This window comes from Vidua chalybeata, chromosome Z (genome assembly GCF_026979565.1).
Source record: "Vidua chalybeata isolate OUT-0048 chromosome Z, bVidCha1 merged haplotype, whole genome shotgun sequence".
Classification (NCBI taxonomy): domain Eukaryota; kingdom Metazoa; phylum Chordata; class Aves; order Passeriformes; family Viduidae; genus Vidua; species Vidua chalybeata.
The window spans coordinates 38,093,847-38,118,866 of record NC_071570.1 but is presented as its reverse complement, the minus strand read 5'-3'; the positions used below and the strand labels follow the sequence as shown (position 1 = coordinate 38,118,866).

At 37.5% G+C, this 25,020-nt stretch overlaps 1 protein-coding gene across 3 annotated transcripts in view; it reads right to left on the bottom strand.

Moving 5' to 3' along the window:
- Nucleotides 1-176: 176 nt before the first annotated feature.
- RICTOR (RPTOR independent companion of MTOR complex 2) overlaps nt 177-25,020 on the bottom strand; it is a 74,626-nt gene continuing 49,782 nt past the window's right edge. For all 3 annotated transcript variants that reach the window (XM_053969034.1, XM_053969037.1, XM_053969036.1), the window contains 16 exons: nt 24,703-24,867; nt 24,188-24,264; nt 24,009-24,087; nt 23,046-23,155; nt 19,196-19,283; nt 18,340-18,432; nt 17,386-17,492; nt 16,522-16,751; nt 14,687-15,716; nt 11,044-11,221; nt 9,677-9,761; nt 8,179-8,412; nt 6,910-7,062; nt 6,060-6,183; nt 5,038-5,176; nt 177-4,875 (listed from right to left, as the gene is read on the bottom strand). In XM_053969034.1, coding sequence (XP_053825009.1) covers nt 4,801-4,875; nt 5,038-5,176; nt 6,060-6,183; nt 6,910-7,062; nt 8,179-8,412; nt 9,677-9,761; nt 11,044-11,221; nt 14,687-15,716; nt 16,522-16,751; nt 17,386-17,492; nt 18,340-18,432; nt 19,196-19,283; nt 23,046-23,155; nt 24,009-24,087; nt 24,188-24,264; nt 24,703-24,867 — 2,967 coding nt within the window. In that variant the 3' untranslated portion in view covers nt 177-4,800. The remainder of the gene's footprint in view (nt 4,876-5,037; nt 5,177-6,059; nt 6,184-6,909; nt 7,063-8,178; nt 8,413-9,676; nt 9,762-11,043; nt 11,222-14,686; nt 15,717-16,521; nt 16,752-17,385; nt 17,493-18,339; nt 18,433-19,195; nt 19,284-23,045; nt 23,156-24,008; nt 24,088-24,187; nt 24,265-24,702; nt 24,868-25,020) is intronic.

Sequence of the window (25,020 nt, the reverse complement as noted above, 5' to 3'; positions counted from 1 at the left end):
TTTTTTTTTTTTTTTTTTTTTTTTTTTTTTTTTTTTTTTTTTTTTTTTTTTTTTTGCCAAAAAAATTTATTTGGGAAGCTTCTGATTGTTCTAGTTAACTAGTAACTTACAAATATAAATTAAATTCCAATCCCTTTCTGATGCTGAGAGGTACATAGGAGACCAAAACAACTATAGGAAGTTTAAGTACATTTTATTAACAATGCATCCCTTTGATAAGACTATGCTTCAGGAGGCCTTTAATGCTCATTGACATGAACTGTACACAGTATACAAAAAAAAGAAAAAAGGAAAACACAAAAAAAAATCAAGGTGGGCAATTTTGGGACAAGCCTCTGTTTAAATTATACACAGCTCAATGCAATATTCTTACGTAAAATATATAAATACTTTTTCTTTCTATGTTACAGGTATACAATATAAATCAGATTTCAATGTCTGTTCAGTGACCTACAAACACTAGAACCTCCAAATATGTAGCAGCGTATTACTAAACAAAAAAAATGACCACACGGGACAGGGAGAATGCGTATTGAGATTTTTCTTATCCCTCAGATCAGAATGATTAATTTAGATAATCTCTTGTACTGGTTTTAGGGATGCTGACAGCCCAGTATTGGAACAATTTTGCTATTAGATTTACAAAGTGTAAAGCCTTTTTCCCCTTTAGACATAGCATCTTGTGCTGAAACACCCTATTCAGTGGCAAAATTACATTACATTTTTTTGGCATAAATTACATTTTGCAAATAAAATAGTGTATTTCAAAAAGCAACTCAAGCAAAATGTGCAATTTCTGCATTGCTGTCCATCTACGCTACAAAAATAACCCAAAGAAAATGCACATTGTTAATGACTATAAATCTGTTTAAAACAAAACTACCCAGGGAACTGTTATGAGTTAAACAAAAACCAAGGAGATTGGAGACCTCCAGAAAAAATAAAAATATGGTTTCTAGCATGTCCTCAGAAGTCTTTTTCAGTTGTAAGATTTTGCTCTCACATCGTATACCTTTCATAAGGACACAGTAATAGACATTAATAGACATGTGACTTTATAAAAAAGTTGCTGGACCTGCTTTCAACTGGCTCCAGTGCAGCTCAGAGGAGGACTGTGGGGAGGTGAGCAGGACCTGAGCTTGGTGACAATTCCACCGCCATGACTGCTGCACCTGAGCTCATGTTTGCTTACAAGCTTTGTCAGTTTCCTGCAGCCCAAACTGCCAAACGCCAAGTCCAAGGCACAGACTACAAAGCAGCAACTCTTCCATCCCTCACTGGGTTTTGGTTACAGTGTATTTCTTGATCAGCTACCCTACTCTTCAGACACCTAGGAGAGGCGCTTTTTGTTTTCAGTCTCGCTGCAAACCACAAGTCTCTTTCCAGACCACTATGTATTTTTCAAAGTGAAATCAGAAAGACAAGCAGGATTCTCACAAGTGCCTTATAACTGTTTAAAAGGGCAGCTTACTTCAGTGTGCTGAGGCACTGTGCCTGAAACTAGTGAATTGTTTAGGACTCCACGAGGGAAAAGCTACCACCACTCAGCAAAGAGAGCGTGTTTAGGGTACGTTTGTCAGACATCAGTCAAGCAAGAGCTGTCAGATGAGGAAAAGCAACTCATTATTGTGTTTAAAGCACAATATGCCAGGGGCCCCACAAACAAGTTGGGAACATCAAAGCCTGATCATCTCCAGCTCCAAGTGATGTCCACAACAGCTGGGAGCATTCTGCAGTTCTGAATTTCAGAGAGGTGAAGAGTTCTCCTTCTCCAAAAGGAGCCACTCAGCCCCTAGCCTCATCCTCTTTCCCTCGGTGGAGAGGACTGGGCTCTTGTAGAGGTGCCTGGATGCCTGTCAGTCAGCTCTCTGCTCTTTGGAAAGGGCTCCTCTTTCCCCTGCCTGTCAGAGCAGACCAAGAGAATCAGGCAGCTGATGATAATTGTGACTAGTTCCACAAGCGGTCTTTCCTTGCTGGAGCGGCTCCTACCTCTGAACTATGTGTGAGCAAGCTGAGTTCCTGAGGACTTCTCTTTGCCATAACGTATGAATGCTACACACGTTACCGTTTTATTGAGCAGTATCACCAATCACTCAGACTGGAAATATAAAAAGTGGGTGGTCTGTCAGCTTCCCTAGGAGAAGTGGAAGAGATTTTTTATTAGGGCTAATATAAGTACAATCATTATTTACTACAGCTTTCTTTTTAAGTTTCTCACAATACAAATAAAACCCCAAAATAAGGACTTTGAAAGGGACATTAAAAAAAAGAGAACTATAAAATTAGAAATTCACAGTTTATAACTAAGCCAATATAAATTTCCTTCAATAACAGTATCCCCTTCATCTGCCAATTAAGGTGAAACATCAATGTGAGCTTAATGTCAGTGTGTAAATTAATTTTCTAGAAATGTATGTTATATACAATACAGACTTAACATTCTTGATGCATACTTGTTGAAATCTACTGACACTCATACACTTTCAGAAAAACAATCATGCTTTATAACTGAGTTTGCAGCCATAATTTTTTATGTCAAGTTTCTGCTGTCATGGATCCCCACACAAGCGCGTTACTCAGAACACATGAGCATTTCAGGATGGAGATTCTTTCAAAAGTATATTTGCTTACCTTTCTATAATCAGAAGCCTTCCTATGATGCTTTCTACATTAAGTGCTATGGGTTAACTTAAGAAATGAAGAGAGGTGGGTTTTTTAAATACAGGTGATAAAAGTTGTTTATTTTACCTTAACTGCAGAAAAATAACATGGAGTTGTTCGATGTAACCCCATTTAGTTATTAAAACAAACTCTTCTACTCTAGCCTGAGGTAGTGTTTGAAACTACTGTATAACATATGCTATCCCCATTTGTGGGAAAACTACATTATTTTCCTTTGGAGTTTATACCACTATTTGGTCTACTGTGATTGACATTTTGGTTTTACAGAAGCATTTATTTCTCATAACCAGAAGTCCAATAGTTACTGGTGTTGTGTGTTTTCTAAACATTTCAAACATGTCTTGCCACACAGATGTATTATTTATGTCAATGACCATAGAAGAATTCAATCAGTTTCTTTTTGCTCCTTTAGTGGGAACTCATGAGAAGATAATCTTAGGAACTAAATTTGACTATGAGCAGCAACTTACACTCTGCTTTACCAGAACCTGATGGTATGCAGTGCACATGAGAATTCAGTGAAGTGATAGCTGCAAAGCAGTGCTTATGTGACATCATGAAATTTCCAATAAGAACAAGTAAATTCTACATTTCACTAGGAATCGTGTTACTGTTCACAGGACTACTTATTGAAATCTCCAGTAGCATAGCTAGTAAGAACAGAGATATGAGCATCAGGATAAATTTCACTTAAGTATTAATCTGACAATTATAAAAAATGGTAGGAGTGAATGGATAAAAATACGTTCTACTTAGTACAGTCCAGCTGAATTATTCACCTATATCAAAATCAAACGGTAATCCCCTCTATTACAGGCATTCTAACAAAGGTGGCCATGCTACTGTATATACACATTTGCATATATTTATACTACCTTTATATAAAGGCTTCTGAATCTTTAGATCCATGATAAAAGTGACAGGGATTCCTACTTTTTTTTAGCTTGCACTTACTAGTTTAGAAATGGCACTAGTAACATGATAGAGGCAACTACTTCAATTATTACCAGTCACTGTATCATTTAACTTTTGCAACACGTCTTCAATACCAGTACAAAATTTTAAGTACAGCTGCTCCAAAATTTGTTACTTAAGGCTTTTCACTACAATTATTAGTACTATCTGATGCCTGATCACTAATCCATTGAAAATTCAAATAAACCTTTGTTTTTATAAAAAGCTGTTTCCATGGAATTTGGAAAACACTCATACTTAAGTCTCCTCACAAAACCTGCAATGATTAAGTGTCTTCAAGTTCAATTTATACAATATTTGCTTATCTGATACAAATCATGCGTTTTAAAGGATTGTAGTTGAGTAAGACCCACATTTGTACTATATGAGCATGAGTGTAGAAACTGCAAACACATGCACAGTATTCACGGAAAACAATCTCATTTCAGCATTTTAAATTTTAAATGACTCGTTTTGAAAATCAAATTGTAGTGAAAATCCTTAACTGGTTCAGACAAGATACATGTATGTAAATGCAATGAAATCGAAGAGACTGCTAATAAAATGTCTTAGAACTATAGCAATATTAAAATAACTTAATGAAACCTCAGATTCAGAGGCATTTCTTTCTGTCTGAAGTTACAAATCCCCAAAGTAGTGTTATAAACAGTACAAAAAATCAACAGAGAAGGGCTAACATTAATCCCCTGGTGCCCACAACTACAGCATGGCTCCCCATTGCTGGCAGTGGAATGCACCCCCATCTCTCTGATTCCTGGTATCCAGGGTTTAAAAAGCAAGGCATCGTTCTGCTTCTCTGGAACAGAATCGGAAGTCAATTAAAAATGTCTCTGCAAGTTGTCCTATTTCATCGTAGTTTATGGTAGAAAATTAAATGAAAACTTGTGGAGGTGTTCAGTGCTTGGCTCTTGCATATACTGGTAATTACTATTATTAAAACTAAGGTAATGTCTAATACATCCCCAAAGGGCTCAAATGACTGTGCCAGTAATTGGTTGAGGAAGAAAATGTTTTCAGTTCAGTCTTCAGGTACCAGAAGCTTCTGGAAGGTTTCAAAGATGATGTTCCAAACTTTTTATCCAGTCAGTGGGATGTTGTCTGAACATTTCAAAGTCCAAATGCAGAGCACTGCCTGAGCAGAGGTCAGGACTCAGCCGATGCATCAATTACAGGTTGTTGCGTCGGGGTTGCCAAAATAGCCTCTGCCTCCTCATGCATCTAAAAGGGAAGGATGGAGTATTAATATTGCTAGAGATTTTACTCAGGAGACATCACAAAATGGTTTCCTTTAGGATGTGAAAGCATCTTTTACTCAGGATGTGGAATCTGCACCCAGCCAGCTATTTTGGTACATTCAGTGCATGTGCACCCTCCACTTACTTGCAAGAACTGAACATCTTGAAATAGCTCCTGAATGAACCTCCGGGATGGAAGTCGAAATGTACAGTGTGCGAGCAAGTAGGACACCTCAGAGTAAAGGCATATGTCATCAAATGCCTGGGGATACTTCTCTTTAATTCTGAACAAGAGAATAAACAACAATTTGTAAGTCTTGAACAGATTTCCATTGTATTAAAAAACCCCTGAACTTTTCATTAAGATGATATAATTAATTTTTCAGTAATAATTGGCATTATTAATCCTAGAACTGACACAGTAAGAAAATCACAACAGACAGGATTACTTTGTACAAAACTGGAAGAAATCTAAACTAATGACATGAAACAGAATATACAGCTTGTAAGATGTACAGAATTACTGTGATTGCCTAGGCTTAAAATAATAGACTTGGAAAGAGAAGAGTGTACCAAATAATTGGCATCCACATGTAGAGCAGTCATAAAAATATGGAAAAAGATTAAACTAATCTTTTAAACCTGTAAGCTTTTTTGAAACTAAACCACACACTTCTGTATTTTCTTTTAGCAGTTGTTGGTTTCCAGTGTCACTAGCCCAGAAACCTACAGGTTTTAATATTCAGTCTGTGGATTTATCTTCCTATATTTGAATATTTTCTAAAAATAAATTATTTTCAGGAGTTGTACTCTTGCTTAAAGTAGAACTGAGTTTCTCAAGAAATCACTTTTGGTTTGTTATTGTACTTATCTATTATTCAGCAAAAATAAAAAAGTATCTGTTTCTTTTACCTACATGCTACACCGGGTATGTAATCACTGCAGTTGAATTACTGGTTTTAAAAGGTCCAAACCTTAAGAGTAAAATACTAAACACAGAGCAACAGTTAAGATTATTTGTTTAGCTTCTACAGTACATTCAAATCATACCTGCCTGACAACTTTTGAGAAGTGAGATTATTCAGAATCCCTGAGACATTAAGAGAATAAGACTAAGAGACATTAAGACTATGTGTAGCTAAAGCATCTGTAATGCATTGAACTTACGTCAGAAGTCCAGTTTCATGGCCCTTAGTTCCTACTGAACTGCTCAAATTGATAACTAAACGTAAGACCTCTTTCCGCAGAAGTATCCTGCACACTGGTGTGTCATCTGGGATTGACTTTACTCCTGGAAAACAAATAAAACAACGTGGATTTAAACAGAATTGTCTTTGACTGAGCTAATCTTGTACAATAAGTCTGTTTATGTATTCCATACATACATGAACACACATATTTATACATGTATTCTGAGCTATCAAAAATATTTCTATTGAAATTAGAACTTAGAACAACACTATTTTCAGGAATTTAAACAGTTCACCTTTTCAAAAATATTTCTACCATTTAGAAGAAAAACCTGCAAGATAAAGTTACAGTGGTATTGTTACCACTAAATCATGTTGCAAACTGGATGAGCTTCTATCAGATCGGGGAGAATTAAAAAACCAGCTACTTTGTAAGAAAACTTCATAATTCAAAATATAATACACAAGTATATAATAAAGTCTCTCTTTACAGTAATTCAGTAATTCTTAAGACTTTTTCTTTTTAATTAACATCTGTAGGAAAAAAAGAAAATAAATTTCCTTGTAATGTTAGGTATTGAATAATCTGCAGAAATGCTGTATGGCAGAGGGAGAAGAGTTTAGACCTATATTCTCCCAGCTGGAGATGGATGATGTTTTTATTCAGATTTGTTTGGTATTAGTCTAATAATAGAGCATTAATAATAGTCTAATAAAGAGCATTAATTTATTGCAGTGTACATAAGTGAAATATTATTTTTTTCACAATGCCTAAAATAGTCTTTATTAATTATAGTCTCTAATAATCATAAGGCTTTCAGATTTACCTAATACAAGCTCTGTACTCTTCGTGCTGCTGGCTGAACCATGGGATACTGCATCACTACAGCCTGAAATTCCAGAAAATTTGGAGGAATGCACATCTAAGTGATTGTGAATGGTCTGCCCACACCAGTCAGTATATGGAATGTCTGAAAAACCTGACATAAACAAGATGTACCTTTGTTATTCACACTTTTCTTCAATTCACATGTTTTCATTATTTTTCAACAATTGCAAACATGCAAGATGCACTAAGTACTATACATAAAAGTCTGCTCAGAACTAGATGTTGGATTTGGGACAAGTTACACTCAAATTCTTCCAAAATTGATTTAAAAAAAAAAAAAAAACTTAAAATACATGACTGGAGTCTTTTCCAGACACTGATGGAAGCTAAGAAGCCATCACACATAGTACTGTTACTGATACACCTATCCTGTTTTATGTAACACAATAGAGATGCTCTTGCATGTGCAGACTTACTTTTATTCACACAGCTGTCACAGGTGTTTGCAGGAAGGGCTCTGGCAAGAGCCAGGCTCTGCTGCACCTGTTGGGTTATGGGATAGCTGGGATTTTATTTGCCACCCCTTCTCACTACTGAACTCAACCTCCAGCTCAGCTCTCTGAGCCATTCCTCACATTTGTGCATCACCCCTTTGCCAACATTGCTATTAATAAATGTCTAACAGTATTGTAAAACAGTGAGTGCTCCTACTAAGCATTACTACTTAATAATAATACTACTGGATTATTTTTCCATTACAGGAATTGACAAAAGGCATGTAACTGCAAACTCTGCAGAGAAGGTTAGAAAAAATAACTCCAAATCTCTTCTGAATCTCAAAGTATGAGAAAAGATGACTAAATCCCAGAAATTACAGCTCAGCTTCAACAGACTCCACAGATTTCCTTCGTTGTATTTTATGGCACAGACTTGATTTGATGTCAGACTTTTCATTAGTTGAACAGCAAATGTCAGTTTTCAGAACACACATTTTAAGTACTAAATAAGGTTTCAAAACTTTTATTTTGATGCTATTAGAGATACTAAAGAAACATGCAGACACCTACTCCTACTAATACTAAAGAGTGGAAAGCTAGAAATGACCATAGCAATACCACTGGCTGCACAATGAGCTTATTAGAGAAATAATTTTAAGGTCAATAAAACAAAAGTCAGTTAAAAAAAAAACCTTCCAGATTATTTAAAGCTGAACAAAAGCCACTGTGTTCACTCAGTTTTCTTACACTTCTCCATAAGGAACACTAACCTGTACGATTATAGGAAGAGCTCACTTTGGTGTTAGGCTGATAACCCAGAATCTGAACGCAGACACAGTAAAGACAGTTCTCATCTGTGTGCTCCTGGAGCCCTGTGTCCTCTGTACCTTCTAAGAACTGACAGGCATCTGAACGACTGGTATTCATTATTTCTGTGAGACTGATCTGCTGGCGGAGCATCTGAAAAGGGCTTTTGACAACATCACTTGCACCTGATGGAAGACCTGTAAATAAGATTCAGTTATCAAAAAAGACCCCACAAAACCAAGCAACCAACACTAACTCTTTCAATTAATTTCCACTTTCAAGCCTTTTAAGGCTGGGGATGGAGTGCATGTGAAGACCTATAGAGGGCTTTTTTTTCAGTGGTTAAGCTCCCAGGATTGTTAGCATTTGAGAAAGAGACAAAGTTTTAGTTCTAACTTATTATACATAACAAAACATTGCAAAGGACAGAATTCAACCTCTAAGTACACACACTGTAAGAAGGTAAGTGGTAAATCCTGACATGGTAGCAACATTACTAATACCCACATAGTACCAATACATTACCAAATTTCATTGTGTCAAATAAGATTAATACAACAATATACCAGATGTTGAAATTACACATGCACCAATGCAAAAATAAACACAATTTAAAAAACTGTAACTTAGTGACCGTGACAGGAAGAAACTAGACTCAGCAATGCAGAAACAAGCAGAAGACACTTTAGTGACATGCTCTTCCCTGGGTGGAAAAAACAAACAAATACAATTTTGAACAAGAGTTACTTTACACTGAAACTTAGCAAACTACAGAGACACACTTCCAGCAAAATCAACTTTGTGCATAATATTAAAGGGGAAAAAAACCCAAAAAAAACATAGGACAACAGCTATCCTAATAAACTATAAAAAAACCAGTGTCGAGCCTTCTTTTTTTCCAGTTGAAAAAAGCCATACTAAGACCCTACAGATTTCTGACTTCTCTAGAGGTACATTCCAGAGTAAGCCAGGCATTAGAACACCTGCAATTCTCTCGTCCCATAATCTTCACTGATCCAATTGTCATGGACCCATCAGATAAAGACAATTTACTTTCTGAAATACACATCTAATACCATAGTAAGTTCTTATAAATGATCTTGTATTCAAAGGAAATACTTAAATATGTGGGATTCATATTTTTCTAAGCTTAAATGTTGTTACTTCCTGTAATACAGCATCACTACCAGACTTTGAGCAGCATTAGTTCATGTTACCAGAGATATGCAGGCTTTCCTCCTTCATTTTTTTAGAGCAGGACCAAACTTTGAAGCAACACATTAGCTCAGACTAAATAAAACAGGGAATTAATGGCCTATTATCCTGATTCCAGAACACAGTCCTCAAAGCCTAATAGCTAAAATGATGTTTTCTGTAAATAGAAATAAACAAATACATCAACAACCCACCCAACATACCAATAAACAACAGAAAGCTACAGGAGAAGAATAAAACCAGTACCTCCTGCATCAGATGTAAAGACCCTAGATCCATGCTCATCAAATGGAGGTGTAGTTTTCTTCTGGAAATATGGGGTTTCCTTTACCTGGAATACCAAAGTGAAAATTAAAATTAACAGAGGTGATAATCTCTGACAAGAAAAAAAAAAGTACATTTTATGAGGTAATTAAATCTTGCCTTATCTTTTACTTCAGGAAAAATGCATCATTAGAGGAAGAAATTAACAATGAGCTGCTGAGTACTAAAGAAAAGCCAAATGAGAAAAATATACATCTGTGAATGAACATTTATTAACAAAAGCTCATGAAGAGTTAGCAAATGTTAAAATGATGGTGACAGGCTGTAAGGAAACCAGTGACCCACAGTGGCCATTCATAATCTGTCCATGATCATGCTACACCACTGGAGATCTTCAGAATGAAGTACAAAAGCAACCAGGACATCTAAAATGCTGCCTGTAGGATGTAGAGCTGAGGCATGCCTCAACTACAAAGAGAGCTGAGAGAGGTGAAATGAGGTAACAAATATGCCACAAAGACTGTGAAGGAGAAAGAAAAAGTAGTAATTTCACAAAGGAAAAACAGAAGCAGATACATGATTTAACATGATTTTGCTCTATGTTTAGCAATTTTTTGAGATTAGTAAGAAGTTTATTTATATTTAAAAGGCAAAGATTAAGTAAAATAAAGACAAGGAAGACCACTTTTACCTTTGACATAGACCACATCCTGGTTTTGATAATAAGTAACAGAACCCTATTAAACCCTATGGAGCACCAGTTTGTTAAACAGGAATTTGTTTCTACCAAGTAGAAAGAGGAAGGGATTTTCTGAGACACTGAAAATAATCTGTTCTAACTTAAATATATGTATTTTCAAAGTTAATATAATAATAGATATAATTTAATACTATAATGATATACATATAAATAATCTATTATTTAATACAGACCATGGTAGCAGGGAGTTAACTGTGTGATTATGCACGTAATTTATAGGTGGCTGATGAACATAGCAATTATTGGTTGGCTAAGGCAGAAATTAACAAATGTGCACAGAATATGCTAATTTTAGTATAAAAGCCAGATGTCAACTAAAAATCTTATGACAGCAAATTTGTCACCACTGTTTAACACTCCTCTAACAGTCTTTGCCATTATTTGCCTTTAACACAAACCAGCCTAGTGATCTTGTGTAAAGAAGTGAGAAGAACAGTTAGAAAAGAAACACTAGCTCTCCAAAATGTATTTCTTTGAAGTACCATGTCCATTTTTCCTCATTTCTCTAGATTTAATCTAGTCTGATGAAAAGGCAACAGCCTTTCAGTATGAAAATGCAAATGAACCAAATCAGTTAACACATACATACCTGAAATATTTCGTTGATATCCACTGGGAGAGCAAGGCCAATGTAATCATCAGAGCTACCATAAGTAGCGTTAGAAACCATGGAGCGAACAGAGGAGGAACGCTGAAGTGTGTTTTGGTTAATAGGACTTAATAAATCCTCTTTATCTAATGAAGCATAACTTAAAGCTTTCATGAACCTGTAACATTGAAACAAATAATCACAATTGCAGTTACTCTCTCATTCTGGCACATTAAAAGTAAAAAAGGCTGCTGACACAAAGACCATCGTCATCCTCCCACTGCAGATCTCAGAGCTTGTTAAGACAAATTACAGCTATAGGCTCATTGCTTTTTCTGCTTCATATTGTCTTGCATAGTTTGGCAGTTCCTGGCAAATCCTTTATAATTCTTGGTACAGGAACTCCTGCCCATCCTGCAAAACCATCATTTTCTTCAACATTCTAGCTTTGAATACTTACAGACCAGATACAGCCAGTAAAGATTTGGGTTTCTAAACTCCTAACTACCTAATTTTGAAATGTACCTATGCACTGAACATCTATTTCCTCGATATTCACAAACTCTGAGCTGAGCAGGCACATCCCTGCAAAGGCACACCTTGAGCCTACCAGTGATACACGCAGGGAACATTTTTTCTCCCATACTCCAAAGGAGCCGCCCAGAAGGGTCACCCAAGCACAGAGGAAGTATTTGCTCAACATGAATGCACAAAGAACAAACTTAAACCTGCACAGTGAGTGGAGCTGACTGTGACAAATAGGTTGAAGAACAAAGGAAGAAACAGGATGGGAAAATGATACAGGAGAGAAGAAGTTAGAGAACAAGACCTCAGTGCTGGCCAGAGCCCGGATATTGGAAATTTCACATTTGCCGCTCTGGCATTTTCCTTCTCATCAAATAGAAAAACCTAAATATGTTTTCTGATAATCAATCTATGTAGATGGCCTATATGCACTGGATAAAAGCTTCCTAATAAAAAGACACACTGCAGGAACAGTGAATTTTTATTGCAAATAAACACTGGAGGGCAAAGTGAACATTTGATTTTTTTTGACTTTTTGCCTTGGAATAAGTTTTCTATCAATTTCTTATTTGGGCAATAAAGTGTCCTCTTATCCCTACAGATGGGATTTATATTGAGATTAAATTATCAAAGTTTGACCATGGAAGGTTAAAAAAATTATTATGCAATGGAAATGCACAAAATACAACTGAGAGGATATCAATAGTTTTCTTGTTGGTAATTCTGACTGATGCTAGTGACAGAATCAGTGGACTCACAAAAGAAGTCAAGCCATACTTCAAAAAAAGAGGGAAAGACCTCAAGTTGTGCCAGAGCAGGTTTAGATTGGATATTAAGAAAAACTTCTTCACTGAAAGGGTTGTCAAGCACTGGAACAGTCTGCCCAGGGAAGCAGCTGAGTCACCATCCCTAAGACATTTAAAAGATGTGTAGATGTGGCACTTAAGGACATGGCTTAGTGGAGCACTTGGGCATGTTGTGTTAATAGGTGGACTCCATCTTAAAAGTCTTTCCCAATCTAAATAAATTGTTTAATCATAGAACTCAAGAAGTTACCAACTCCATTAAATACTTAATAACAAAACATTCTACAATTACTCTCAACATAAATTAAAAATAGAAGTATCAATCCCAAACATTTGTCCCTGCTTTTTCTTAGAAAAACAAACAGATACAGCATTAGTAGCGATAAACAGCACCAAGTTTTCATGAAAGAATGTCTGCAGGTGATAGTGTGACAGCCAACATCAGGATCCAAAATATGTGTGTTAGTATTTTTGGTTGGTCTTTAAAGACAAAGGTGGGAAATTTATCCTCACAAAATTTATGCAAAGAAAAAGGTTTTTTAAATTTCTGAATAAAAAGAACAACTAAAAACATTGCAAAAGTAAATCTATGACTGTTAGCTGCTACTAATACAAGAATCTGTCAATAAACCGCAAATAAAACTTTTCAGAAGACTGACAGAAAAATTGATGGCAGTTAAAAAGAACAGATTTTTTCTTTCTAGTTTATTTTTAAAAAACAGCTAACGACAGCTCTATCTAGGCCAGTAAACATACTCTGAATTCATTAGTAAACACAATCAGAAATTACAAGGACCTTTATTTTTCAGCGGGGACACAGCATCACCAGCAAGAAAAACATATATACTAGATTCACTACAGTCTTTCCAATCAATTATATTAGCAACTAACACAACATGAATCTCTCTTTGAGTATGCATGTCTGCAATTATTTAACCTTCTCAGGGATACAAGCACTCCAGACATTTTAGTTCAGTGTTAAGCAGGTCAGCTGAAATCCTTGACTCTATCCACTGACACAAGAGAACATGAACAGCTAAGCACCAGGAACAGTCAATATGACACTGCGTGCAGGATCAAAGTCCACTGCAGCAAGGCTGCTCTGCACATCAAGGTCATGACTGCAAGGAATGGTAAAGAATTACTTACAGCCATTACAGAACCTGTACTACTACTGAAATGACACCCACTCGTCCCTGCACTAGCACAGGATGCCAGTGACATAGCTAGGAACGGCACTTCAATTTCCAGGACAGTGCAGGGTAACTACTAAATCATCCTTAATCTAACCAACATACTCAGTCTAGCTCTAACTTACTTGAAAAAAGGCATCTTTCATGGCATCTTTCCAGAATGATGGGAAATACCAACACAAATGGATGTTTCTTTTAATTCAGGACATATACACCCAACTGGGTATGAGAAGGGCAGCTCAAGGACTGAGCATTTGCTTCTTCCACAGTAAGCAGACAACTCATGTACCGGTAGCGTCTCCCCCTTCTCTCATTCAAGAAATGATAAGGCAAGAACAGAGATAAAAAAGTGCCTTTTCCATCTCAACATTAATGTGAAAATCCAATGCACTAGCTAAAAGATGATGTGAAGGAAAAATTTAGTACAAGAGCTTTTAAGGGAAGGTTATTAAGCAGTGACTGTTGCAGCTGGGAACAGTGTCAATGTCAAGAGCTAGACATCTTATGTAACTATCTAATTAGTCTTCAGAACATCTAATATTGCTCAAAAATAAAGAGGTGACACTGCCATCTAAAAATAAATGCTATGAGTAAAATCTTTGATCTGCTGTAGCTAAGAAGCCAAACTGACATTCCTATCAGTGGTACCAGTATCTCATCACTGGCCTCAGTGCTGCAGTGAACACAAATATAGCATATTGGCAGGAGGCCCTGTCCTAAAACCTCCCCAAGTGACATCGAGAAAATTCTCTTCTGACATGTACCCCTGACTTCATGGGCAGTTCCGTGCGTTTCCAACTTTAAAAATGTTAGCAGTGCAACTGCAGTTTTTACATTATAAAACAGGAAGAAAGCGTGATAAAAGGAAACTTTTTCCTTTGTCACCAACAACATTATAAAAGCTTGAGCACAGCTATGAAAGCTGGGCTTCTCTGACAGCACTTACAAAGTGGAGAATTATCCTTCTGTTATTCACTTAATATCAGTACTGCTTTCAGTGAAGTTATGAATCACCTTGCGACAACTGTCCCTTTAAGGTGCAGATAAAAAAAAACTATGAGGAAGACACTTAAGTTGTTCCTACAGCACTGAAGACAGGAGCACAGAATAATTTCTTACCGGCTTGGGGTTAGTCGAGAATCCAGGCTGCCAGACTTCATGGTGATGGTGTCAGTAAACAGCACATCCTTTGCTGGAGATGCCAGAGCTTCTGAGTGAGACAGTGAGGGATGCATCCTCTGCTGCTGCAGACGTTTCAGTGTAGCATAGCCAAATGCATCTCGAGAACTTGTGTAGCTGAAGTTATAGTCAGCAAGACTTTTTATCGTAGCAAGAGAAGGAGCTTTAAGAGACTGGGCTCTTCTGGGAAGGGTATGAGAAGACCCTGGTGGAACCAGTGATACAGAGTTGGATTTTGAGAGAGGCAGGTGGTTAGACTGTGGTGCTGAACAGTGACTTGGTTTAACTGTCTTTGTGCTTACAACAGTACTCAAACTTCCACAGTCAGTATCTACATTTGAAGTGTCCACACCTACAGTCTCCCTTGAAGGGCTAGAGCTCATTGAACTTATGCCACTTGTTGTGGTATCTGTATTAAAACTTAAGCTACGACTCTTGAAATGCGTTTGTGTAGTACCATCTCCAATTAGCCTTTCTTTGCTTGTGTTTTCCCGATGAATTTCATTTCCAAGACCTTTTGGCAGCTTCAGATCATTTTCTCCGATACTCTGAGTACAATCAGTATCTTCCACATGCTTACTTCCAACAAAAGAAGTTTCTAATCGTAAGGTCTGGATTTTTGGAACTCTGAAAACAGGGTTCAATTCCTCCCCAGCAGGAAAGTCTATGCTACCACTAGGTTCTGTTACTGTACGGTTTCGCCTCAGGCCTGATTTACTGTCAGATGATGTCAGCTTTCCTCCTTTTGGATCGCTACTACTTCTGTGCTTTTTATTAGGTAGAGTAAGAGAGTTTAGAATGCGATTTTTCACAAGTCTACTAGAAGAAAAAAAAGGAAAAGGACTACGGTCTTTGTCCTTTGAAGGTCCAGGTCTGTCATAAAATATTTGTTCTGCATCTTCAGTAATATCGAGGAAGAAAGTACTGGTGGAAGTACTACCAAAACGGTCATCCTCCATGATGAACATACCTGAAATTATACAAGACTTTGTTACAAAAATAGGCATTTCTTCAAAGTCTACAAACTATGTTGCAAAATAGGAAGCCATTCTGTAGAAGCCAAATCAGAGTCTATAGAATTTACTGGAACTTTAATTCCTCTTTTTTTTCCTGCATAACTTGATGCAAATTAGCTATTTTGATGACTAACTGGGCTGAAGATTTCACTGCTTCAAAAGAGAAGCCACACTATTTTATTTCAGTGTAAACATCCAGCTACTAGGATTATAACCTAAGAAGTCCTTTAATGATACCTAAATATAGTATTTTTCTTAATTTAAATTCCAAGTATCCCCCAAAAAAATAAAATGCATTAGGTATTTGAAATACACAATAATTTAAACACAACAAAATTCTGTGTGTGTGTGTACACCCAGAGAACATAAATAGTTATTCCTTTGAGGACAACCAACTGTATCTTTATACCTAAGCATGGTGGTTTCTGCAGCATGTTACAGCAAACTGCCATGACTCAACATAAAAATTAGTAACTTACCCTAATGTGAAAATTTTTCTTTTACACCAAATGTGAAGCTAAGACACTGTTTTACTCCCTCTGACTTGTATGCATCTATCTGAATGGACATAACAGTCCTATTGCTTGTACTGTTTTATTTCAAGACCACCATTACACCACTGGTCTGAATCTCATCCTACCAAAAGGTTGATAAGAACACCAAAATGCTGTTTGTGGAGGGTTGGGATCTTTGATGGTATTTTTTGTTTACTTTTTCATTTTTCTCCTGTTTTCTTGTTTTGGTGTTCTGGTTACTTACTTGATGGAGCAGATTCACTTTCACTGTTGTGCCTAGAACTGGTAGACTCAGAGTTCAAGCTAAGAGTGCTTGGTATAGAAGAAAGTTCATTGCACAGCTGCTCCATGTCATCAGGGACCACTGGCCAAGGCTGTCTACGACTGTGTCTCACTGCATCCCAGTTGTGATGCTTCAAAATGTCACATCCTTGTTTAGTTTTGGCTATTAGACCAAGCACGTAGACACAGGTTCTGTATTTAATGTATATATGAAAAACAATAATAGCACCTAATTTAACTAAACTTACTTGACATTTGAAAGGAAACAGTTTCAAAGCAATTCATGAGAAACTTCACAAAACTGACAAATAGTATACTGTTAATTTCGATTTGTAAATAAATGTAAGCTTAGGTAACTCATTACATCTGAAAACAAGATACTATTAAAAAATAAAATTATCACAAGAGCTTGATTACAAAGTAGAAAAGTACCTTTCGAAAAAAAGGCTGAACATTTATGTAGTAGCAACAGTAGACAATATGCCATCTATTTATGATTTTAAATATTTAAAGAATATATTGAATAAAAAAGATGGAATAATAAATTCTCACAGAGATATAAACAGCAAGTATTTTGTTTTACAGACAGGAGAAAAGTAGTATCTACCTCTTTTCATAGATTTCATTTGTTTATTGCATGTTCTTTCAGACTTCCTACACAATTCTGCAGTTCCATAGAACCGAGATTGATACTCAAACATCAGTAACTTTAATAGCTGGTTTCCAATAAAGTACAAATCTGTATTCGTGTAAATCACGTACAGCTATCTGAAAACTGATCACAACTACCATCTGAAAATGTTATATATATATCAGATACACATACCCTCTAACAGACAGAACCTCACAATGTTGAGCAAGTGCCATTATATCAGGAATTACATTCTCCTCTTGAAGCAAGTTAAGACCCCAATTCGATGATCCAATATTGCCCTGGAATGAAATTTGTCAAGTAAGTTTCGATCTTAATGTGATCTAAAGCACTATCAATGTAAAGCTTTGACAATTTTGTTTGTTGGTAGTAGAGTTTAAAGCCACATATTCTCAAAGCAGTTGAAAGATCTGAGTACCCTTTCTGGCATTTCCTAGCTGTTCTAATACAAAAAAGCACTCAGCACGCTTTGCATAATACCTAAAGCTGCTTGAAATGAGAACTATTATGTATTCTTCACTTTTTAAGTTCTACTGTAGCCTGCAGCATGATCTTGGTTTATTCATTTTAGATTCCTCTTACACAGTCATCTTGTTACATACCTACAGTATCTTCCACTAACAGTCACCTTGGACAAATGTTCCAAAATTAACTTTGAGGAAGACAAGAAGCACATTAAGAAGTGTAGCTTGAATAAACATTAACACTAGGTTTTTGCCTGTCCCAAGTACCAGGGCATAATGACCACATGGAACAACACTGGCTGCCAATGTCCTTGCAGAAACATTAGGGATTACCACAGTAAATACATTAAACTCAGACCATGGCAACTTTTAACTTGTAACTATCAATTCCAGACTAATATTCATATGTCAATGTGTTATTCTTATTTGTATAAAAAAGACAAAGTGATTATTAAAAACATCATAATGAAACAGTTGCAGTGAATGGACTATTTTCAACTGAAAGTATCGTTATGGAACAAAATGCTTACTTGAAAAAAATCACACATTTTTTGGAAAAAAAACCCCTTATTTCTTATTTTTATAGAATTTTGCTTAGTTATTTAAGAATCAACAGTTATAACAGAACTAAACAACTGCAAAACTCAGTAAATATATTACTAACCAAGGCCCAAAGGGCTGCTTTCAGCTGCTTAATTCCTTCCCACTTATCCAGCATTGGAGAACGAACAGTGTAACTTAGATCTGTAACAACACTCTGAAGGAGAAAAACAGCAGAAGAAAAAAACTAAGTTGAAAATTGACAGGAAACTTCAGCCAAACAGGTTCCCTTGCATTTATAGTAGAAGCTAAAGCAATAATTTAAGTGATGCACTCTAGGAAGAACAGTGGTAATTCTGGAATAATAACCATAAATTACCAGCAGTGATAATGCAAAAGAAAATTGTAGTGAAATCAGAGATTGCACAAAGTTATTTCAGATATTATAAGGATGATAGATTAGTCAAACTAACACACTGCAGTACATATACTTTCTCTTAACTTTTCAAAAAGAGCATTGTCAATTCATTAAATCATTTTACCAACCCACATCAAAAGTGAATTTAAGCAATTATGGCTTAGGGTTTGTTTTCTTAGATTTTCAAAATATTAGAAAGATTTTATTCCTTCATCTCCCCATTTTCTGTATGCTTAAAAGGACAGGCATAGTTTTACCACATGTATAACTGTCATTATACAATCCACAGAGACTAACAATTTTTCCTATTTATGAATTGGCTCTCCATGCTAAGATTTTGCTAGTTATTTTAAGAAAAATATTGCAAGGTATTTTGGTGATACTTCAGTGTCAGGAAGGAATTTTACATGAGATTAGATGGCAAAGACTGTCTTCACAACTTAAGACTCATAATCAACTTATTCTGCAATACCTATTTAAATGCCATCTCTTTTAAAACTTTTTTTTCAAAAGGTTTATAATGATCTTTAAAATATTTCAAGTTATAAATTATTATCCCCACCTGAGACTCCAGTAAATGGCAGCCTGTTTTGTGATGCACCAGCTGGCCATAAAGGTGAACTGGAAGGTAGACATGTGGTCGCTGTAATCTGGCAGAAAGAGAAACATACGTAGGTTTCCCAGCACTACAAATATTTTACTCTAAAATAAATTACACTGCAATGTAATACAATGACTTACCCTTGATTTTTTTCAAACAGAGAATTATTTTGAGGAATTTAGAAAGGAACAAACTGTTTCAATTGGAAGGGATGTACAACAATCATCTAATCCAACTGCCAGACCACTTCAGGGCTGACTAGAAGTTAAAGCCTTTTATTAAGGACACTGTTCAAATGCCTCTTGAACACTGACAGACTTGAGGCATCAACCATCACTTCAAGATGCCTGTTCTTCTCTGTGACCACCCACAACCCTAGTGGTAAGGAAATGCTTCTTAGTATCCAGTCTGAACCTCTCCTGCTTCAGCTCTGAACCATTCCCATACATCCTGTCCCTGGATGCCAGGGAGAAGAGCTCAGCATCTCCCTGTGCCCTTCCCCTCCTCAATGAAGCTGTGGAGAGCAGTGAGGTCACACCTCAGCCTCCTTTTCTCCAAAGTGAACAAGCCCAAATACTTCAGCTGCTCCTCACAGAAGGTTCCAGCTTTGTTTTCCTCATCGGTACAGAATCACAGAATAATGAGGTTGGAAGAGACCTCTAAGATCATCAAGTCCAACCTATGCCCTAATACCTCGACTAGACTATAGCACCATGTGCCACGTCCAGTCTTTTTTTAAACACATCCAGAGATGGTGATTCTACCACCTCCCTGGGAAGACAATTCCAGTACTTTATCATTCTTTTGGTGAAAAATTTCTTCCTAATATTCAACCTGTACCTTCCCTGACGTAGCTTGAGACTGTGTCCCCTTGTTCTGTCAGTTGCTGCCCGGTGGAAGAGACAGACCCCCACCTGTCTACAACCTCCCTTCAGGTAGTTGTAGAGGGCAATAAGGTCACCTCTAAGCCTCCTCTTCTCCAGGCTAAACAACCCCAGTTCCTTCAAACCTTCCTCATAGGGCTTGTGTTCCAAGCCCCTCACCAGCCTCGTTGCCCTCCTCTGGACGCGCTCAAATGTCTCAATGTCCTTCCTAAACTGAGGGGCCAGAACTCGACACAGTACTCAAGACGCGGTCTCATCAGCACCGAGTAAAGGGGAAGAATGAGCTCCCTGCTCCTGCTGGTCACACAACTCCTAATGCACGTCAGGATGCCATTGGCCTTCTTGGCCACCAAGGCACACTGCTGGCTCATATTCAACCGGCTGTCAACCAGCACCCCCAGGTCCCTTTCCGCCTGAACACTGTCCAGCCACACTGTCCCCAGCTTGTAATATTGTAGGGGATTTTTGTGGCCAAAAATCAAGGACCTTCCCATCCTTCAAGGACCTTCCCATCCTTCTCCACTTGCAGGGCCCAGCAGGCCCCAGGTGAGGCCGCCCCGAGGCTGAGCCCAGCGGGACCATCCCCTCTCTGGGCCAGCTGTGCAGTGCTCAGTGCTCTGGGATGGGGTTTGTCCTCGGGGCTGCCCCAGCACTGCTGACCCACCCTGAGCCACTCCTCTCCCACTTTATTCCTGTGCCTGGTGTTGCTCCTTCCCAGGTGCAGAATCCACCATTTAGACTTGACAAATTTCACCCCATTTAAGATTGCTCAGTGCTCCAATCTACCTAGATCCCTCTGCAAGGCTTCTTGTCCCTCAAAAGAATCCACAGCACCTTCCAGTCTGGATCATCAGCAAACGTGCTACTGGTGCACTCACTTCCAGATACAGAACTGACCCTGGAATGGAGCCCTGAGGAGCACCACTGGTGTGACCAGTCACCAACCACATGTTGCCCCATTCACTACAACCCTTTGGGCTCAGTCCCTCAGCCAGTTCTTCACCCACTACACCATGAACCTGCTCATCTCACAGCCTGAAACTTCTCCAGAAGGATGCTGTGAAGGAAGCATCAAAAATCTTGCCAAGATACAGGAAAACAACATCCACCACCTTCCCTTCACCCTACTGGGTGACCTTATCACAGAAGGCTAACAACTTAGTTAAAGAAAACTTCCCCTTTGTGAACCCATGCTAACTGTGCCTGATGACTGCCTTGTTTTTCAAATGTCTTTCAACAATATCCAGTATAATCTTCTACATAATTTTTCCATGAACTGAGGTTAGACTAATAAGTCTGTACTTCTCTGGGTCTTCCCTTATGGGCTTCTTGCAAACTGGAATAAACTGGCTATAATCCAGTCAGCAGGGACTTCCCTAGACTCACAAGACTTCTGGTAGATGATAAAAGATAGGTCCTGACACAACATCTGATAGCTCATTTAGTACTGGTGGGCTAGCACTGATGAGGCTAGTCCCTCAGCCTGGTGGGAACCAGGCCCTGTGACCTGGTGAACATTCAGCTGATACAGATGGGCCCTTACAATGTTAGTGTCCACAAAAGCCACAGTTTCCACATTTGTGGACTTCTGGCTTAGAGAACCAGGCAACCCAAGGTTTATCAATATTGCTAAAGATGAGACAAAAAACCCCACAAAATTTTAATTTGTCTCTGTTTTTTCTTCATCCCTGTAAGTCAGGTGACCATCTTCAGCAAGAACTGATGCACTGTTTTCTTCAGAACTCCTCTTTCCTGTTGTGTGACAGAACACTGCTAAGCTTCAGTCCTGAATGAATTTTGGCCTTTTGTGCCTTCTCCCTGCTTATGTGAATCACAGTTTTGTAGTCTTCCTGTGAAGGGTGACCTTCTAGAGATCATATAATTTACTTTTCCTCTAGAACTCCATGAGGAGTTCCCTGTTCAGCCAAGGTGGTCTTCTGCCCCACTTGCTTGACTTAAAACACCACGGGATTGCCTACTCCTGCGCTTCTAAAAGATAGCTCCTGAAGATGGACTCCTTGGCCCTCAAAAATGTACTCTGCTAAAGTTGCTTCCCAAGTTAGCTCTCCTGAAGCCCTGGGTAGCAACACTGCTGTGCTTTTTCTGGTTACATAGAAAATTTTAAACTTAACCATGCCATGATTACTGTGGCCTAGAAAACCTCCCCTCCATCACATGTGCCACAAGACCTACAGTCACAAACAGCGAGTTGAAGAGGGCATCTTTCCTAATTGGCTCACTGAGTACCTGTGAAAAGAAGGTATCTCCTACTGATTTTCTCCTACAGAGAATTTCCAAGGCTGCCTGTCATTGCATCACGATATATGCAGTTGATGCCTGGAAGTTGAAATCTTCCACAGGAAGCCTATAAGAACAAGAGCTACTGATCCAGAAGTTTCTCCTAATTGTCTATAGAATGATTCATCAGAACTAACATCCTGGATGAGCAATCAGTAGCAGACACCCATTACATCACTTCCTTTGTTTTCCATCCCCTAATCCCCTAATTCTTAACCACATCATCACTAACTGTAAAGGCTGTATAATCAAACCTCTTCCTTATTTAGAGTGACACATTCATTGGCCCTCCCTGCTGAAAAGCCTGTAGCCCTCCATTCCAACACTCCAGTCATGGGACTCAATCCACCAAGTCTTAATAAAATGAATTCTAAAAGCTCTAAAACTAATTATATAAAAGCTCTGAAATAAATTATATTAAAACACTGGGAGCTAAGCAAACACTGGGAGCTAAGCAATGCATCCAGTTCATCCTGTGTGTTTTTCATACTGTGCTGATGATGTACTGTTCCAGGAACATAATAAATTGAGATCCTGTTGGATCCCAGTTTCCCTCATACATTGCAGTTTACAACTCTCCTGATCAGTCCCACCAGCTCATGCCTCAGAACGCATTTTCCCAAATTTACCTTTGGTTGCTCCGACGAACATAGTTATCCCCATCAACAGGTTTGCGGTATGTTGTAAGCGCTTCATTAAGTTGTTCTTCAATCAATTCAACGTATTTTAAGTTATATTCCTATAAGAAAACAGATGAGGGTTGACACAGTACATTTAGCAGTTTATGGTGTTACAGCATGAGACTTTATAAGGAAGAAATAATTGAGGAAGGTTCCTTGAGAAAGACTGAATTTTTTTACTATCTGAAGGTGGGGGCTCAAGAAAATGAATGCACTTCACATATATAATGAGTTTGCAGAGTCAACAATTGATTACATAATTATTTAAGGGAATTTGTTAAAAAAGGAAGAAAGAAATACTTCACATCTGACACACTCAATTTCAAAAGATCATCATGCATTTCAGTACTCCTTGAGAAGTGACACTTTAACTACCAAAAAAGTTGCCAATAGGAATGAGACCAATGTCTTATAATCAATTACAAAACCAAAATAACATATGAAGAGTTTTATTCAAGTTATGACAATAATGAATTTTTCTGTGGTCTTGTGCTCCTCTTTAGAAAGTAAAGCATCAGCCAATTCTGTCTTCACGAGCTCTAGGTTTAACTTTAATTACCAGAGGTAACAGGTATCTTGAAAAGCACCATTACTTTGCACACTTCTCTAGATAATGATCTTCCACAACAACCGATTTTAGAAGGTCACTAGACTCCTGAAATATTTGCTGAAATACCGAAATTATATAAAGGTCTTGGTAAATCTAAACCACGTATGTACAGAAAAGCTATGGAACTGTAAGTGTCTGTCAACCTTTACCAGCAAAAACATTATGTCACTGATACATTAAATGTATTGTACAAGCTTTACAGGTACATTAAAATGCAATTATTTTTAAGAATCTCTGTTCTAAATCTGTATATTTACACCATTCCTCCTAATGTCTGGCAAACATTTTCTTCTTAGCATTACCTTTTGCCACTTTTCCATCTGTTTTGTTACATAACCTCTTTCATTTAGATAAGAAAATCCCTTTGGGATGGACAGAAATCTGTAAAAAAAATCAGATAGTTAACATTGTAATTTAAACAACCCCCAGAACCTGAATTTTTTTCCACAATGTGAAGTCAAACAGCATATTCAACATTTACCTTAGGAGTAGAAGCAAACCCTTGTCTCCAAGATGAGAAAGAGCTGGTTTCATCTGGATAAGGGCATGAAGATTGGCCTAAAATAATTAGGAACACATACAGAGTATTTGAGCACTACTATAATTCTGAAGACTGCAGTAACTACAACACTCTGCCTGCAATGAAGAAACAAGTTTTTCACAAGTATCAAATGCTAACTTAATCCTAGTGTTAGCAATTTTAGGTATCTTCTGTCATTAAATATAAATTACTTCACAAGAAGTATAATGAATAAAGTAAGTTTCAATTCCTATTTAAATACAGGCATAATCCAGAAGTCTGTGTTTTCTTGTAAGTAATATTGCGTAGTTTCATCAAAGGGGTCTTATAAACTATTTTAAGTCCATCAATGACAACTCAAAAAGGAAACCATCAGTACCTTCTTGCATATTTGTACTTTGCTACAAGGGAAGGGGGTGGGGAAGAGCATAAAAGGAGCATACCAAAAAGAGGTTAAAAAGAGAAGGGATGCTCACCTTGTCTTCACACGCCTCATCTAGAATATCAAGTGCCTCAGAAGAAATAGTTTTATTTTTATCATGTAACTGGGTCACCAGTAACTCAATCCCCCAGTTGCTGAAGAACTCTACATTAGCTCTCAGTAACACTCTTAAGTGTTTTGTTGCGTACAATCTGCAGCTCTGTAAAGTAAGAAAAATGTTTTCTTGAATGGAAGGAAAATAACTAACACTAATGATTTATAACTTCTAAAAATACCTTTCAATTACTGCATTTTGCAGCAAGCAACTGTGATGCACACCTTATCTATTAAAATTACAGTTTATTAGAGAGCT